Source organism: Mesoplodon densirostris, chromosome 19, assembly GCF_025265405.1.
Source record: "Mesoplodon densirostris isolate mMesDen1 chromosome 19, mMesDen1 primary haplotype, whole genome shotgun sequence".
Lineage (NCBI taxonomy): Eukaryota > Metazoa > Chordata > Mammalia > Artiodactyla > Ziphiidae > Mesoplodon > Mesoplodon densirostris.
The window spans coordinates 53,814,483-53,832,893 of NC_082679.1; the positions used below are offsets into that span (position 1 = coordinate 53,814,483).

General features: G+C 50.7%; 1 protein-coding gene across 1 annotated transcript in view; it reads right to left on the reverse strand.

Moving 5' to 3' along the window:
• Positions 1–13,787: 13,787 nt before the first annotated feature.
• CFDP1 (craniofacial development protein 1) overlaps positions 13,788–18,411 on the reverse strand; it is a 138,394-nt gene continuing 133,770 nt past the window's right edge. Inside the window, exon 7 of the mRNA XM_060084288.1 lies at positions 13,788–17,952. Within this exon, the coding sequence (XP_059940271.1) occupies positions 17,862–17,952 (91 nt within the window). The 3' untranslated portion in view covers positions 13,788–17,861. The remainder of the gene's footprint in view (positions 17,953–18,411) is intronic.

An 18,411-nucleotide genomic window follows, 5' to 3' on the forward strand; every position in this document is an offset into this window, starting at 1 on the left:
CCGCTCCAGCCCACGCCGCGCATGCGCCGCCCCGTGCCGCCCCTCCCCCTCCCGTCTCCTCCGCCCGGGGCCGCGTTAAAGGCGAGGACCCCGGACCCCGGCATTTTTCTGTCGGCCCAACGTGGCGACGAGGCTCGGCCTCCACTCTTTACCCGTCCTTCAGGGGCCACCTCGAGTCGCATCTCCTGCGCGCCCGCTGGGTCTGGAGGCCAGACCCCACCCCCACCCCCACCCGCACGTTGCCCAGCCCAGGGTGCTGGGCGCCTGCCCGGTGGTCTGGCTGGGCTCACAATCTCTGTCTGAGGGCTATTGCAAGTCAGCGGAGCAGGGCTCCTAGAAACCCTTCCCACTCACCCAGCTGAAAGCCCAGAGACACCCCCGCCGCCCCCACCACCAAAACCCCACACGCAGCTCTGCCCAGAGCTCCTCCGCCTACTCTGCGCTCCCCTGACTGCCCCTCCCCGGGAACAGCCTGGCTGATCGTCAGGTCACCCTGACAGAGCTGTACGGGCTTTTAGGGAGGATCCTGTCTCCCGGTAACCCCGACTCAAGGGCCACCCACAACCAGGCCGTCCCTGCACCAGAGACGAGCCTTCAGACACTGGAAGACAGGCATTCCAGGGCCTGAGCCTTCCTTTCTCCGGGTTAAATCCCCGATTTCTTCAGCTGTTCCACATCTGACATGGTGTCCAAGCACTGTGCACATACCTGTGCATCCTAATTGCCCCGCCCCCTGCCAGGTCGGCCTTGCTGTTCCCATGTTACATCGAACAGATTGAGGCTCTGAGCCCCCTCGGCTACCAGAAGGCAGTACCAAGGGTCTGACCACTTTGTTCTGCTGCCCATCACATACAAACCGTCCCTGCTTCCTGGCGGCCTTTCCTGGGCTAGAGGGGGCAGGCAGGGCCACAGCAAACAGAGGGGAGTCTGGGGTGACAGCTGCCACCCCCTCAAAGGGCTCTCTGTGTTTGTCTGGCAGGCAGCCCTGCCCGTGCCCACTTGCCTGCATCCAGCTGGCACAGGGTCTCCTGAGCTGGGAGCAGCATTTCAGCCTGGTGCCCGGGCTCCAGGCCACACATGCCCACTGTCTCAGAGTCCCTTCTCTGCCACCCTCTCCCCCTGACACACTGAACCTTCCTCCTGGAGCCCAGGCTCCATCCCTCCTTTCTCTCCTACTTCGTCTGGATTCTTTTTTTTAAGATGTTGGGGGTAGGAGTTTATTAATTAATTAATTTATTTTTGCTGTGTTGGGTCTTCGTTTCTGTGCGAGGGCTTTCTCTAGTTGTGGCAAGCGGGGGCCACTCTTCATCGCGGTGCACAGGGCTCTCACTATCGCAGCCTCTCTTGTTGAGGAGCACAGCCTCCAGACGCGCAGGCCCAGCAGCCTTGGCTCACGGGCCTAGAATGCTCCGCGGCATGTGGGATCCTCCCAGACCAGGGCTCGAATCCGTGTCCCCTGCATTAGCAGGCAGATTCTCAGCCACTGCGCCACCAGAGAAGCCCCATCTGGATTCTTATTGCCCACTGCTCCTGTCTTCTCTCCCATCGGCCCCATCTCTCAGTGCCCAGGCCAGCGCTGGGTGAGCAGTGGGGAACGACTCCTTCCACACTCCTGGATATAGGGAAATGGGAACCCAACAGAGGGGTGCGGCTGGGGCCACGCCTCCAAACCATCTAGTCCTTGCCTCCAATGACTGCTTACACGGGAAGGCCATCACTGACTCATCCCTTAGCACAGGAGGAGGGATGGCTCGGCCAGACCCTCACTCACTCTGAGGCAGGGACCCAGGGCCTTGGGTGTGGGGTTGGGGGCAGCCGGAGGAGCCCTGTCAGGGCACTGAGCATCCTCCCCAGCACGACCAGGTGTCTGTGAAAAAACAGCGGATGCTCCTCCCTCGCCACCACCAAACATCCCCCACTGCCCAGCAGGCAAATGATCCCAGGATGACTCACTCAGTCCTGCAAAAAACAGGCTCTGGGCACCTCAGGACTAGTAATTACACCACAAGCAACAGCTGGGCTGCCTGAGCAGGCACCAGCACCCTGAGAGGGTCCTTGAGGGCTACCAGGGCCCCAGGGAGACAGGGTTTATTGTTGCACCTGGCACTGGGAGGGAAGGGAATTTGGACATGGCCACAGAGTAAATCTGGGTGGAGACAAGCTTCATATCGTTCTCCAGACACCCAAACCCAGCCTCTATCCCCTGGGATTTGCCAGAGGAGCCCCTGGCCTAGGAGAGTGCAGTGAGCCTTTGGAGGCGCCTGCAGGCAATGTGTAATAATCCTACATTAGCATGTTGCTTCGGTCACTATTGATGAACCAACATTGATATATCCTTATTAACTACTGTCCACACTCTATTCAGATATCCTTAGTTTTCCCTACTGTCCTTTTCCTGTTCCAGGATCCCATCCCGAATTCCACATTATATGTAGTCGTCATGTCTTCTTAGGCTCCTCTGGACAGCGACAGTTTGCGGATGTGACGCTGACCTTGATGACCTGGCTGAAATAGTGTTGGTCAGGTTACTCTGCTATAAAGTGACTCTTTTTTCCTCCAGCTTTCTACAATGTACCTTTTGAAGAAGTGAGAAGTTATGTTCCACCTCCTTGAGGATAGAGTCTCTATATCAATTATTTGGATTTATTCTGTATGGGAAATTTGTCTCTTCTTCATTTATTTATTTATTCAATCATTTATATCAGTATGAATTCATGGATATTTATTTTATAATTTGGATTATATTCCTTTATTTTCTTGCTCAAATAGTTCCTGCTTTGGCTGTTTGAGTTCTTTCAGTTGGTGAATCAGATTTTTCAAGTGAATCTAGAAATCAAGATTTTTTATAAAATCTCTAGGTTTTGAAACATTGACTGTGTAAGCCAGTGCTTCTACAGGCCAACCCTGGCAGCTCTAGGTCCTGGGGTCAGACTACCTGCTTTGAACCCTGCTCCTCTGCTTGCAGCTGAATGATCTTGTTCATGTGAGTTAACCTGCCTGGGGCTCAGTTTCCTTATCTGTGAAATGGGAGGATAATATCCTCTGGGTGGTTGAGAGGACTCTGTTGAATGGCTCAGGTAAAGTTCAGGGCACTGGACCTGACACAGAATTCTTATTAAACAGCAGGGACCATCGTGACCACAGGCATGAGCAACTCCCTGTGGAGGGCAAGAACTGAGTTTGTTTTTGGGAGGCCTAGAAGGAGACTTCAGGGTTGGAGGTGGCCAGCAGGACCCTGTGAGCCCTGGAGTGGATGAGAAGGGAAACTACCCACCCCAAGCCTGGTTTTCAACATGAGAGTCGAACTCTGCTACTCTGTAGTAATACAATACTGACAGGTGGCATATGCACAGGCAGCTGTCCTATCTTACTCATGCTAAAGTGTGAATGACTACCTCTCTTCAGGAAGGCAAGTCAGACTGGCAAAGAAAAAGGCTCAGCTTAGTGGAGTGGATGGGGACCTCACTGGCCTGCCAGGCAAGACCCTGGGGTTCAGTCCTGGCACTACCTCACACTTACCCTATGACCTTAAGCAAGTCCGGTTTCCAACATCCCTGAGGATAATTTCACAGTCTGGTCAAGGGTGGGCCCTGGGGGCTGGGGCACCTCCTTTTCTGTCCCCCATGCACAGAACCTTGGGTATGCTTTGCCTGGAGGGCCTCTGGTTAAGGGAGAGGGTGATGTTCAGGTCATCAGGCTGCTAGGTGCAGAGGGAGACCCTCATCCCTTAGACAATGAGGTTTCAAGGCCTGGTAGCAGGAGGGAGATGTATTAGTTTTTTATTGCTACTGTAACAAATTACTCCAGGACTTCCCTGGTGGCGCAGTGGTTAAGAATCCTCCTGCCAATGCAGGGGTCACGGGTTCGAGCCCTGGTCCAGGAAGATCCCACATGCCACGGAGCGACTAAGCCCGTGCACCACAACTACTGAGCCTGTGCCCTGGAGCCCGTGAGCCACAACTACTGAGTCCACGTGCCTAGAGCCCGTGCTCCACAACAAGAGAAGCCACCGCAATGAGAAGCACGTGCACCGCAACGAAGACCAGACCCTGCTCTCCACAGCTAGAGAGAAAGCCCACGCACAGCAACGAAGACCCAACACAGCCATTAAAAAAAAAAAAATTACCCCAAACATAGTGGCTAAACAACATGAATTTATTACCCTACAGTTCTTGAGGTCAGAAGTCCAAAATGGCTTGGCAGGGCTGCATTCCTTCTGGAGGCTCTGAGGAGAATCGTTTCCTTGCCTTTTTCTCCTTCTCGAGGCCACCTGCATTCCTTGGCTTGTGGCCCTGCATCACTCCAACCTCTGCTTCCATCATCACATCACATCTCCTTCTCTGTTTCTGGCCCTCCTGACTCCCTCTTGTAAGAAGCTTGTGATTATGTTGGGCCCACCAAGTAATCCAGGAAAATCTCTGCATCTCAAGATCATTAATTTAATCACACCTGCAAAGCACCTTTTGCCTTATAAGGTAACCTAATCATAAATTCTGGGGATTCAGATGTGTATGGGGGGGACCCTGGGCCCCCCAAAGCTGCTCCCCCACTGGGCACTACAGCCTAAACTTCCGCCATGGCTGCATTTGGCCAGCCCGGAAATCCTCTCACTCAGTTTAAGAGACATCTCTCATTGTTCATGGGAACAGCTATAGATGATGTGTGGCTCCAGCATACAGTCTGGCAAAAACCCCTAACAGGCAGGGACCCTTTGACTCAGAAATGCCACGAACTTATCCTAAAAAAATGCACTCACAAGTAGCCAAAGATATACGTGCAAGGATGTAACTTGTAGCTTTCCTTATGATCAGGAAAACATGGGAACAACTTACAAGTTCAGTAATAGGCACTAGTGAAACAATTCACGGAACATTCCCAGGACAGAATTCAATCCTGGGCTCCACCACAAATGATACGGAATGACATGAAAACATGTTTACAATATACTGTAAAGCAAGGAAAAATAGGTTTCCAAATAATAGGTACAGATGGATCCTATTTTCATAAAAATTCATGTATTTATATTTATGTCATATATTTGCACTGGGAAAAGTGTGGAAGGATAGATACCAAATATCAGCTGTGGTTATCTTGGGGTAGGGGTAGGATTTTTTTCACCATTGTGTCATATTTAGGGAAGGCCTATTCAGCGCTTGGTACTCTACGGATTAATAAGTAGAGCTTTTTCTGTCTTTACAGATTAAAATTTCACAGGAGACTAGTTTGTTTGCTTTTTGGAGGAAAAGAGGGGGTTTTGGTGTAACTAAAATTATTTCCTCTATTTTCTAATGTTTCTTGAGTGAACATTCATTATTTGTGCAACCTTTTTTTAAAAAACACTTTTTTAAATTGTGGTAAAATATACATAACATTAAATTTACTGTTTTAACTTTTTTTTTTTTTTTTTTTCCTGTACGCGGGCCTCTCACTGTTGTGGCCTCTCCTGTCACGGAGCACAGGCCCCGGACGCACAGGCCCAGCGGCCATGGCTCACGGGCCCAGCTGCTCTGCGGCATGTGGGATCTTCCCGGACTGGGGAACGAACCCATGTCCCCTGCATCAGCAGGCGGACTCTCAACCACTGCGCCACCAGGGAAGCCCCAGTTTTAACTATTTTTAAGTGTACAATTCAGTGGCATGAAGTACATTCGCAGTGACCTGTAACCGTTACCACTACCCATTTCCAGAACTTTCTCATCCCAAGCAGCTCTGCACCCATTAAACAATAACTCCCCTGCCCTCTCCCAGCCGCAGCAACCACCGTGCTTTCTGTCTCTATGAATTTGCCTATTCTAGTCCCTCACATAAGTGCAATTATACAATATTGATCCTTCTGGGTCTGGCTTATTGCACTTAGCAAAATGTTTTCAAGCATTAAGTTGTTTGTTTTTTTTTTTTAAATATAAAAACACCTTTAAAAAAAAAAAAAAACACCTTTTTTTTTTTTTTTTTTTTGCGGTACGCGGGCCTCTCACTGTTGTGGCCTCTCTTGTTGCGGAGCACAGGCCCCGGAAGCGCAGGCTCAGCGGCCATGGCTCATGGGCCCAGCCGCTCCGCTGCATGTGGGATCTTCCCGGACCAGGGCACGAACCTGTGTCCCCTGCATCGGCAGGCGGACCCTCAACCACTGCGCCACCAGGGAGGGGAAAATGCAATCGCTGAGTTCTAGGAAATACAAAGCCACCCTGAACAGGTTCCCACGCAGTCCTGTCACCTCTGAGCAGGCAGGAGACAGAGGGGAAGGGACTTGCAGGTCCCCAGCAGCAGACAGCTGAGCTGGGAGACCCGCAGCCCCACCCCAGCCCCAGGGCCCTGGCTGCTGGCCTCCTGGTCTCCTAGGATGTTTGTAAACACCCAGGGACCAGAGCCCCTTCCAGGAACAGGCCTGTGTTCTCAGTGCCCGTGACAAGTGGAATTTCACTCTCCACTGGAAACAATCCCCAGGGCATTGTGTTTCTGAACCCAGGGATGAAGCCGCCTGGCTGAATAGTATACATTCTCTAAATTATTAAACAGCTGCTGCCACACTGGGGTCACCAGTACGAGTCCCCAGAGCAGCAGCTCGGTTCTCAGAGCGGCAGGCACACCAGGCCCCCACGCCCATCACTGCTGTGCTGTCCGGAGGCCAAGGGTCTGCACCAGGGGCACTGAGAAAGTCTCCCTGCTCCCGGGGAGCGAGGCTGACTCTCATGGAAACAGAAGGAACTCACTGTAGGGAGGGAGGTCTGTACTTTGGCCAGAACTGGACTCCCTGTCACCTCTGACCTCCAGCGGCAGGGCGGGGCGGCGAGGCCTGGGTACCAGGCTAGCTGTGTGAACTTCAGCACAGTATTTATACTCTCTAAGCATGTTTTCATCCCAGTCTGTCAAATGGGGATTAATAAAGAGGAGCCCCATCCCTATGTTATTCTTGTGACCAGCCCCTCTCCCCCACCCAAGTCATCCAGTGCCGTGGCCTTGATTCAAAAGTCCTGGAAGGACTGGGATGTCAGGCTGGGCTAGAAGGGCTGGTGTGGCTCCCAGTTACAGCAGTTATACGCTGTTGCTGTCAGAATCGCTGACTCGAGTCTCTCCACCCTCCGCCTACCAGCTTGCCTTGCTGGGCCCCAGCTTTCTACTTCTCAGGCTCCCCTGAGGCAGGAGCTACTGCTCCTCCCTGGAGGCCCAAACCTTTCCCTGTTCAGGAAGGAGCTCCAGGGGAGAGGAAGAGGCTTCACGAAGGCACCACAGAGTTGCAGCTAGGACCTCAGTCTTCTGAGAGAGCCCATGACAGAATGTACTGTAAAGAGGGGTGAGGGTGGGAAAGCTCCCTCTGTGAGCAGAGGCAGGCTCACTTCTTTATCCTCTGGCCTCTAGGCCTATTGGTTTAGGGTGGTTGTTGAATACACTAAATGCCGTGACTCAGCTTGGAAAGAGGCCAGGGCAGCTGCCCCAGAGGCTTCGAACATCATGCGGTGTTGTTCTTGCGGCCAGCATCTCAGGCTCTCCAGAAGGATGTAACTTTTGGCCTTAAGTGGTTTCCTCGTAGATAATCCCTTCACCCGTCTCCACGGTAGGAGTCTTCACCAACCCTGAGGCCTATGGTGACCTAAGCCCAGCTCATCCCAGGAGGTCCGGGGTCTTGCTGTAACTGACAGCAGGGGCCAGTTCTCCATCTGCAAGCACAGAAGCCAGGCCAGCTCTGGCTCTCACACGGTTCCATCCTTGATGGCTCCCCTTTGTCTAAGGATGCACTGAATGGAGCAGATGCCGCAAGTCCAGTCTGGCTGTGCTGCTTCATAACTGTCAACCCCCATCTTATAGAGAGCAAAAGTGAGGCCGCAAGCAGCCGCCCAAATTACAAAAGAGAGAGGGGTGCCAGAATTGATGCTTGAGGTCTGAACCACAAGTCTGGAATCCCGTGAGCAGGTCTGACTGCCCAAGTCAGGGCTGACGTGGGAGGCCTGGAGGACACACAAAGGGGCAACTGACACGAGAAAGGGGATGGGCTTAGAAAATGGAAAGGCTTCGAAGAGGAGCCCTTGTTAGGAAAGATAAAGACCGACCGAGAGGGGATGAGATGGGAGGCTACGTGGTTGTCAATGATAATTTAAGACGAATGTAGACCTGCTCACCAAACCTCAGAACGACTTGGGAAGCATGAGAGAAGTGAAGTGAAGCCCCACCTCTTAACTGAACAAAACTCACTTACCCTGAGCAGGGAGAGGATAAATGGCTTCAGAAAACATTTAGAGCGACTCACAGATTAATGGGATGTTAATCACATAGGTTAAATACCATAGGTTAAAAAAATACAAAACAGATTAATCCAGGTTTAGATGAATCAAGGGTCATTGGGGCATATTCCTGCTGCATTAGGGTTCTCCAGAGAAGAAGAACCAGTAGGACATAGGCTGAGGGTTCTGTTGTCTGCAGGCTGGAGACCCTGGGGAGCTGACAGTGTAAGTCCTAGTCCAAGCCTGCAGTCATGAGTGCAGATGCACAGGAGGAAATGGGTGTCTGAGCTTAAGGAGAGCAGATTCGCCCTTCCTCCAACTTTTGTTCTATTCAGGCCCTCAGGGGGTTGGACGATGCCTATCGACATTGGTGACTATGATCTTCTTCTCAGTCTACCCATTCGAATGCTAATTGTTTCTAGAAAACCCCTTACAGACATGTTTTACCAGCTACCTGGGCATCCCTTAGCCCAGTCAAGTTTGCACAAAAAATTAACCATCACACCTGCCCAGTCCAAATGCTTCTTCCAGAGACAGAGCCCTGGGCTGGTACCACAGAAGACGCTAGTAGTTCTCAGGGACGACCTAGTCCAGTCTTCTCCATGGATGGCCGTTCTCCTCCTACTTCTGGACATGTCTCCCCCAAAGCACTGGGCTCTGTGTTCAGAGACAGGCAGACAGGGCTTCCTTGCTGAATCTTGTCTTCTCAGAGGGTTTACCTAGGAAGAGAGGGGCACAACTGCCCTGCTGGAGGGAGGAAGACCCTTTTGGGAGGTAACTGGGCATTACATTTCAAGGCCTTGAAAATGTCACCTTCCCTGACATGACAATCCCACTTGTAGCAGTGATCTGGAAATGGTCAGGGATGCAGGGCCGGATGTCAGGACTAGGCAGTTCACCACAGCATCATGTATAATGACAAAAAGTGGGTAACCTCAGTGGCCAATGGTTGAGGACTGATGAAACAAATTGTGGTACAAGCATGTAATGGTACATTATGCAGGCATTAAAAATCGTTTTCTCAAAGAATGTTTGAATAAGTGGGGATGGGCTCATAGTACCATACCATAGGTTAAAAAAATAATACACAACTACATACACCAGTGCGGTCCAACAGAATTCTGTGCTGATGGAAACGTTCAATACCTGCACTTTCCAGTAGTGTAGCCCCTGGTCACGTGACTGCTGAGCAGCTGAAATCTTTAGCTAGTGTGACCAAAGAACTGAATTATGAATTCTAATGAATTTAAAATTAAATCAAAATATCCACACGTGGGGCTTCCCTGGTGGCGCAGTGGTTGAGAGTCCGCCTACCGATGCAGGGGACACGGGTTCGTGCCCTGGTCCAGGAAGATCCCACATGCCGCGGAGTGGCTGGGCCTGTGAGCCATGGCCGCTGAGCCTGTGCGTCCGGAGCCTGTGCTCTGCAACGGGAGAGGCCACAACAGTGAGAGGCCCGCGTACTGCAAAAAAAAAAAAAAAAAAAAAAAAAAAAAAGAAAAAAAAATATCCATATGTGGTTACTAGCTTCTGTATTGAGCTTCACGGGTAGAGTATAATTCCAGTTGTGTTAAGAAAAGCTATGTAAAAACATAGGGAAACAGACTGAAAGTATCCCGAAATGTACACAGCAGTTTTCCCTGTTAGTAAGACTATGGGAGATTTAAGTTTTAATTTTTCTGCTTCCAAATTTTCCAACAATGAATGGTTGCCTTCGATAATCAGAAGAAAAAAGAGGTACATCGGGAGGGGGAAGAGAGTCAAGCCCAGTGCAGACAAAGCTCCCACTAGCAGGAAGGCCACGTGCTGGCCGAGCTGGCCTGGGAGCTGGGGCCATCTGCCTCGTGCAGGGCTGTTTTGACAGAAGCATTGTGCCTCTGGTGACTTGGGTCTTCTCCAAGCTGCCGGGCAACCTCGCTGACACACTAGACGCTCGGCTTAGCCGTGGTGAGCATGTGTGCGCATGCACATGGGTCCTGCCATCTGTTGCCAACCTGGCAGCTGAGTGTTGCCTCTTCAGCCATGTTTGCTGGGACTTGGGTGGATTTTGTAGTGTGAATTTCTCGCTTGTTTCCCAGGCCTTACTTCAGCTGCTTCTCCAAGTTACTGATGACTTTAAGGAGCTTCCCTGCAAAGGCCTCTGAAGGTTGGAGAAAGTTCCTGCAGGTGGGTCTCAGCAGATGCCAGGGAGGAAACCTGGGCTTACTCATTATGGTTTGCTGGTGCATCAGGAATTTAGGAGTTTGAATTATTTGAAGTGGCAAGAATAAAGGACATGGAATTTTCCTAAATACATAGCTGGAGGCTTTTACATTTTTTCTAGGTAGGGAGGCCATAAGCAGTGGTTCTCAAACTTCAGAGTGCATAAGAATCATGGGGTTGCCTGTTCAAAATGCAGATCCCTAGTGTTAAATGCCGCCAGTTATTAACCCCCCTCCTTTTACAGATGCAGAAATGGGGGCAGAGGAGGCCAAGTCACATGCCTGAGGGCACCAGCTGGTCAGCAGAGCTGGGATTAGGGTGTCCTGATTCTCCAGCAAGGGTGTCTTGACTATATCGCACTGCGTCTCAGTCACCTGTGGCAGATGCTTGGCGTTAAGGGAAGAGTTAGACAAATGTGGGGTCCAACCAAATCTCACCAACGAGATGTCCAACAACTCAGTTCAGTTCGTTCACTATCTACCCAGTTAGCGCAGATCCCATAGTACGGGCTCAGCCACACAAGACCGCCCCGCTTCAGACGCCAGCTGCGAATGGGCTGCCGAGGCTGCTGTCCATGCTGCCGCCCAGCTCACAACCACCCATCACGTGTGATAATTTGCTAGAACTCACCGACTCAGGAAGACGCTCTCCTTAAGAAAAATACGTTATAAAGGCTACAGTCAAATGAAAATGGTCCAGAAGGGTCCTGAGCAGGAGTCTCTGTGCCCAGCAAGTGGATGTGGTCAGCAACTTAGAAGCTCCCCCAAATTCTGCTTATGGGGTTTTTATTTAGGTTCCATTATGTTGGCATGATTGAGTAAATCATTAGCCATTGGTGTTTTAAAAATATTTATTTATTTATTTTTGGCTGCGTTGGGTCTTCGTTGCTGTGCACAGGCTTTCTCTAATTGCAGTGAGCAGGGGCCCCTCTTCGTTGCGGTGCGCAGGCTTCTCATTGCAGTGGCTTCTCTTGTTGCAGAGCACGGGCTCTAGGTGTGTGGGCTTCAGTAGTTGTGGCACGTGGGCTCTAGAACACAGGCTCAGTAATTGTGGCACACGGGCTTAGTTGCTCCGTGGCATGTGGGATCTTCCCGGACCAGGGCTCGAACCCGTGTTCCCTGCATTGGCAGGTGGATTCCTACCACTGCGCTACCAGGGAAGTCCCTAGCCATTGGTGATTGACTGATCTCTGGCCTCCCTCTCCTCCCCAGAAATAGAGGGGTGGGTGGTGGGTGGTGGTGGAGGGTGGGGCTGGAAGCTCTAAGGGGTCAAAGGTGTGGTTTTCCTGGTGACCAGATCCCATCCTGAAGCTGTTGGGTTGGAAGCCATTGCATAACATCTTATGGAAAAACCCGAATGAACTTTTTGGCCAGCCCAACACTCGGGCTCCCCCAGGAGTCCTCTCATTAGCACACAAAGAGAGTAAATTCCAAGGGGTTTAGGGGTTTTGTGCCAGGAACTGCACAAAAAACAAAATACGTATTTATTGTACCATGTGGGGTAGTTGCAATATTTTAAAAAATACAGTTGTACTGCAAAGACAGAATAGGCCTCTACAATGATGCTTATTCACATCATTTCTACCCCCAGTTGTCTACAGTGGTCTCAAGGGCACACACAGGTCACACCAGACACTGTTGGTGCAGCAGTGCTGGGTGTGTGTGTGTGTGACTCGGGGACGGGCAGGCTCCCCTCCCTGTGTCTCAGGATACCAGCCTCAAATTCAAAGGCCCTGTAATGGAGCTCAATGGCAGGGCTGTAACAGAACTGTGAGGTCCAGCTAAAGACAACAGCAAAGATGAGGCAATCTGATGAGGTGTCTGGGACAGAGAGGGTCCACCCTGCCACAGATGAAACCTCAGGCACCCAAAGAGCTTCCAGACTTAAAAAATGTCTCCCAGGGACTTCCCTGGTGGTGCAGTGGTCAAGAATCCGCCTGCAAGTACAGGGTACATGGATTCGAGCCCTGGTCTGGGAAGATCCCACATGCCATAGAGCAACCAAGCCCGTGAGCCACAACTACTGAACTTGCATTCTAGAGCCTGCAAGCCGTAACTACTGAGCCTGTGTGCCACACCTACTGAAGCCTGTGCGCATAGAGCCCATGCTCTGCAACAAGAGAAGCCACTGCAGTGAGAAGCCCACGGACCGCAAGTAGAGAAAGCCCAAGTGCAGCAACGAAGACCCACCACAGCCAAAAATGAATAAGCAAATAAATAAATTTATTTTTAAAAAGAAGTCTTATTTGTCAGTCAGGGTGCCTCAAACTTGGGCAGGCTTCGGTTATTAATGTAGAGGTGTTAACTGGAAGAAGTAAGGCATTACATCATTACCAGAGATTAGTGGGGCTAGTCAGAGGATAGCTCCCTCCCTCCCTGCAGAGGCCCAGCAACACTCCTCCGCACCCTGAGGAGCTGGCCACACCTCCACAGCGGCCTTATGTTACAGCTGTGGCCCAGGGCCCCAGGGGGTGAGCTCAGGATGCTGGGCAGAGTTTGAAAACAGGCAGCTCCATAACTTCCACTAGAAAACTCAGACATTGACTGTAATTCATTTTGGTGTCTTTAAATTTCAAGCTCATTTATCCAGGTCAGGAACCATTCATTTGCATCTAACAAGTCAAGACCTGCGGTAACATCTTTCTAGCATATGGCCTGTTTGTGTGCACCGGTGCAGCCTTGTGGGGGAGGGGAAGGCTGATCGGCAGGGATCACACCATCAGCTGTGCTGGGACAGGGCACGTGGCCTGGTACAGACCCCTCAGCTCCCCCAGCCATCCAACCTGCTTTTCAGAGAAAGGGGAGCTGGGGCCGGGGGGGGGGGTTGGGCACGTGGTAGTTCACCTATGTGAATCACTCATCTCCTGGAGAATGTCTCAAAAGCAGCTTGGAGGGATCATTCTGGAATGCCTGCTGGCCCAGAAGAGGAGGCAGAAAAAGCTCCTCGACACCCAGCAAGCTCATCACCATGGCAACCCTCCATCCCTGAACTGCCCATCCCTTGGCTATCTCTCCCTAAGGAGACTGACTGAGGTGATGCAAATTTAAATGTGGGCTTGTCTTTCTTTCAAAAAAATTTATCTTGAAATATTACAGATAAATAGAGTAGAAAGGTATAATGAATAATATAAGAAATATCTGTGTCCCCAACTCCCAACTGAAGATATAAACCCACATCATTAAACGAAGCTCCTCTGTTATCTTTCTTTTATTGTATAACCATCCCAATCCCATGAGAGGTAACCACAATGCTGAATTTAGTGTTTATCACCCATGTTTATATATATTTATATTGAATGAATATATGAATATATATAATTATATAGTATATATATTATTCTGAGTCAAAGGACAGTATCTTTCGCATGTTTTAAAAATTTTATTGAGGTGAAATTCACATAACATAAACTTAACCATTTTAAAGTGTACAATTCAGTGGCATTTAGTGCATTCACAATGTTGGGCAACCATCACCTCTATGTTCACATGCTTTTGAACTTGTATAACTGGGATTGTACGTTAGGTGTTTTGCATCAATGCTGCTTAAGAGGTTCATCTGTGTTGAGGCATGCAGCCCTGGCCCGGTCGTGTCATGGCTGTACTGTATTTCACTGCGTGGCTATTTCACAACTGGCCCCTTCTCCTGATGGGCACTGCGGGGTTTCCAGGGTTTTACTGTCACCAACGAGCCTGCCTCCTTGTGCACATGCTGGTGCTTCTCTAGGACGTTAAGCCAAGAGCAGAGCTGCTGTGTCACAGGTCGAGTGCAGCTCCAGATTCATGAGACATCGCCAAAGTGTTCTTCAAGGCGGTGCTAATTTATACTCACAGAAGCCTGGCTGTCTTCGGGAGCGGGGAGCCTTTAGTGTGCAATTTAATTAGAGTAACTTAACACTTGGATAACGTATTTCATTTAATAAAATACTGTGAGGTAGGCAGAGCAGGATTATTAAGCATTCTCAGAAACCTTTTGAAGACAAGGAATCTGAGACACAGAGGGAGGGACTCAACCCGGATGGCAGGGCTACAATCTAAGGTTAGAGGCAGGACGCCAAACCCACTGTAAGATGTTGACAGTGTTCTCCTCATGTTACATTTCTCCCTTCCCTCCCTGACACAGCCACCTTGTCCCTTACTTGAGCGTAGATCTGTCTACACCATCAGCTTTCTGAGGGTACAACAATGAAAGCTCACCAGCAGACCATGGAGAGGGGCCCTGGAAAGGAGAGTCTCTGGGGACTGGGCAATTCCAGGCTGCAGGGCACCAGGGTGGAATCTTCCGGACTTCCACAGCCCACTTTCCCTCAGTGGTCAACTTCGTGTGCACAAAGATTGCATCTGGGGCCTCCCTGGTGGCGCAGTGGTTGAGAGTCCGCCTGCCGATGCAGGGGATACGGGTTCGTGCCCCTGTCTGGGAGGATCCCATATGCCGCGGAGTGGCTGGGCCCGTGAGCCATGGCCGCTGAGCCTGTGCATCCGGAGCCTGTGCTCCGCGACGGGAGAGGCCACAACAGTGAGAGGCCCGCGTACCGCAAAAAAAAAAAAAAAAAAAAAGATTGCATCTGGTGGTCCTGTTGGATCTAAGTTGCCTTAAGAGGGCATGAAAAAAAAAGCTGCAGAAAAAAAGAAAAGACTTTGCAGGAAAGCCTGAAGCAGGAACCCTGGGTACACCTGTGTGCCCAGGGAAGGAGGTGCAGTGGGATGGCATTTAGGATACCTCGACTCTCCAAGGTACTGTCACCTGGGCACCAGCCCCTCGTCCCCTCACTCGCTGAAACCAGGCAGCATCCCAAAGAGGAGAGGGCAACACTGCCTACACCGTGTAGCACAGAAGCTTGGTTCTGGGGCAGGGCTTATGCCTCCCCACTGGCTTGTGTGCCCAAAGCCTGAGGGTGTCTACGTGAGGCAGCACTCTTCCCCAAAGAGAGGTTCAGACGCCGCCCCAGGTCACAGAGCACTGGAAGCTGAAGCCAGTGCGCCCAAGCCTTTGGTGGACTTCTGACACAAGCTTCTGGCACCAGAGGGTGCCAGCTGCCATTCTTCTCAACTGGAAGCATCTCTTCATCTTTGGCTGCTCTGTCCCCTCGCACTCAAATCTTTCCTTTCCAACGTGAATCCTCCAACCAGGAGCTGGGATCCAGAAGGCGGTGAGAGGCTGTTTCATCTTGCCTGCAGGGCGCCCTGCCTTCTGCCCTCTAGGCGTAAGACATAGGTGTGATCGCTGGCAGTTTCGCAGTCTGATCTCAGGCAAGTTTCCTCTTCTGGTCAGATAACTTGTGAGGAAGCACCAGGCACACGGAACCACCGCATCATTTATTGATGAAGCTAAGAGCTTCTGAATCCTTCCCCAGGATTCCCCCATCTTACACCAATTCCTATTTGTTTATTGGTTTTGGGGATTAAAAAAAAAAAAGTCATGGACTCTTACCCAACATGCCTGAGCAATTCCAGTTCTGGCTAAAGACTGATATCAAACACCAGAAGAAGACCGCACTCCAGAGAGCCACGCCGCACACACCTTCTCTGTCCTGCTGAGGCCAACAGGCAGCACAGCACCTGGAGAGCCCTGTCACCTGGCCTTCCTGGTCCCTGCCTGGCTACCAGCAGCACCATCACGCCACTCTTTTCTAGGGAGGTTTGCTGCATCCTTCTGCAGTACCAGCTACCAGCTGGCCTGCTGGGCCTGTCAGTTCTCATGAAATCGGGCCCTGGGCTCCTAGTCCAGTTCCCCTCCTCAGCTCCACTGGCGCACAGCTCACTCAACTTAGTTCTTAATGCGGCCCTTCTCCCCTAGGGACCTCATGCAGAGTTCCTAATTAGAGGACTGCGTTCCTTGGGAAATAGGTGAACAGAACACATAGAGAAGGCTGTTTTTATTCTTTGACCTTATGCTGTTTTAGGGAAGCTTTTTTCAGTCATGGGAAGGTAACAGGTGCTCTGGAAATGTGACGCGTTCATCTGGGACAAGAAGACAAAGACTGAAGGCAAGAGCAAGGCCAGGAAGCTCATCTCTCAGGGATTCTCCGGACTCCACAGACCAGCAGGAAGTACCCGTGGCTGCCCTCCTCAGTCATCCATGCCACGGACAAGGGAGGCGCGCGGTGCCCGGCAAAGGGCTGAGCTGCCTCCCAGCGCTGACTCAGGCCCCCACTTCCTGCAAACATTTTCCCTGGCAATTCCCGACTCCTAGATAAAGAGATGTCACTTCCTTTGGGAGTCAGGCAGATTAGTTTTCACTAAGTGTGGATGTGAAGAGCTAGATAAAATACTATCCACCTGTTCTTAAAAACTGTGGGCTATGGTTCAAAGAAGACTCTGACAGAAAAGATGATTCTCAACTGAAGACGCACACACCTCAATCAGCCCGACCACCGAGCCTGGCCTCAGTGAGTAATGAGGGTCATAACCTCACAGCCATGCACGGCTGACAATCAGGTCTTGGTTGCATGAGGTTCTGCCCACATATTAGAGGACTGCAGGGGGAGACCTGTGCGTGTTCCCTGCACATGTCACTGGCTCATCTCGACCCTGTGAGGTTCTGGTATTACTCAGGCCACTTACAGACCAGAAAATGAAGGTTCAGAAAGCTGAACTGTGCTCAAGGTCACAGAGCTGGTAGATGTCCAGGCAGGATTCTGAATTCCAGTCTTTGGAACCCTACCTCCCCCCAAACCTGTCCGTGTTACTCAGGACATCCCCACCGCCCGCCCACAGGGGCAGGATGTGGTGTTTACTGCTTTATTAATATGAAGTTTGGAATTTAAATTTTCCTAAAGAGTTAAAAAAAAAAAAGGTCCTTTGGAGTCTTCTTTGACAAACCAAAAATTAAAGCATTACTGACGTGAGAGCACACGTGAAGTCGACTTTGAGAACATGAAAATGGCTGAAGGAAAAAATCTCTAATGCAGCAATAGTATATCCTTATTTTCAGCCTCACATTATACCAGCAAATAGGAATCCCATCCAGGAGAGAGAAAGAGGTCAGGAGAGAAGCAGGAGCGGAACCGAGAACGGAGCTGCCCAGGGCCTTGGTGCTCCCCCAACACTGGCGAGCCTCCTCAGAGACCGCCCTACAGCCTCTGGGGGTTCACGAGCGTGCAGCCTGGTCAGTGGCTCCACCATGGCGGCCGGGACAGGCCTGGGAGGCGCCGGCTTGGCCTGGTGGACGTCATAGCAGAACAAAGGCAGGGTGAGTGCTGTCGGCTTCACCACCAGCCTCTCACAGGACCAACCTGTACTTTTTTATTTTTAGTTTCTAAAAGGCAAACTATTAAAAGTAAAATGAATGACATCACATGAGATCAAGATACAAAGACAGAAATTCAATGTAGAAAAAAAAGACCTTGCTGGGAAACAGTCAATGGGAAACACGGGAAACATTTCAAAGACGCACAAAAAGCTCACGTTGTAAACAGGATTAAGCTGCTGTAGGTTCCTCATCACATCAGGGTTTCATTTTGCTCAGCCTGAGATCTCGCTCGATTTCAAACTGCCTGTGATCCACTCGGTCTAGAAAAGCTTTCCGTTCAATGTACCTGGAAGAAAATGTAGATATCTGTCAGCAGAGGCAGTAAAAGAAAATGCCTCCCCTGCACTGTCCTGTCCCCCCGCACCCTTCACCCCGGTGTGAAGGGGTCCACTGGGCCTGTGGGATCATCGGGTTACAGCAAACACAAACGGATGACCACAGGTGGTGCCCAGAGTGGACAACACGACTATTTCAGGAACATCCAGACCACTCCCATTTAGTCTATAACAAGGACGTTTCTGGTTCAGATGGGAGTGAAAATAGAATGAAAAAGAGAAACCAACAAACTTATCAAGGGGAAGTACATTAGAGGCTGAAGGCAAGAAAATGTTGCAACTTTGTAACCAGATTTTAAGGAAAGAACAGGGGCTCCCTCAAGCCCAGGTTCAGAGCCTGCCTTGGTTAGACATTAGCGGACCATGCTGGTCAAGGAGCGTTGTTTTTCTCAGCAGCAAAATAGTGACAC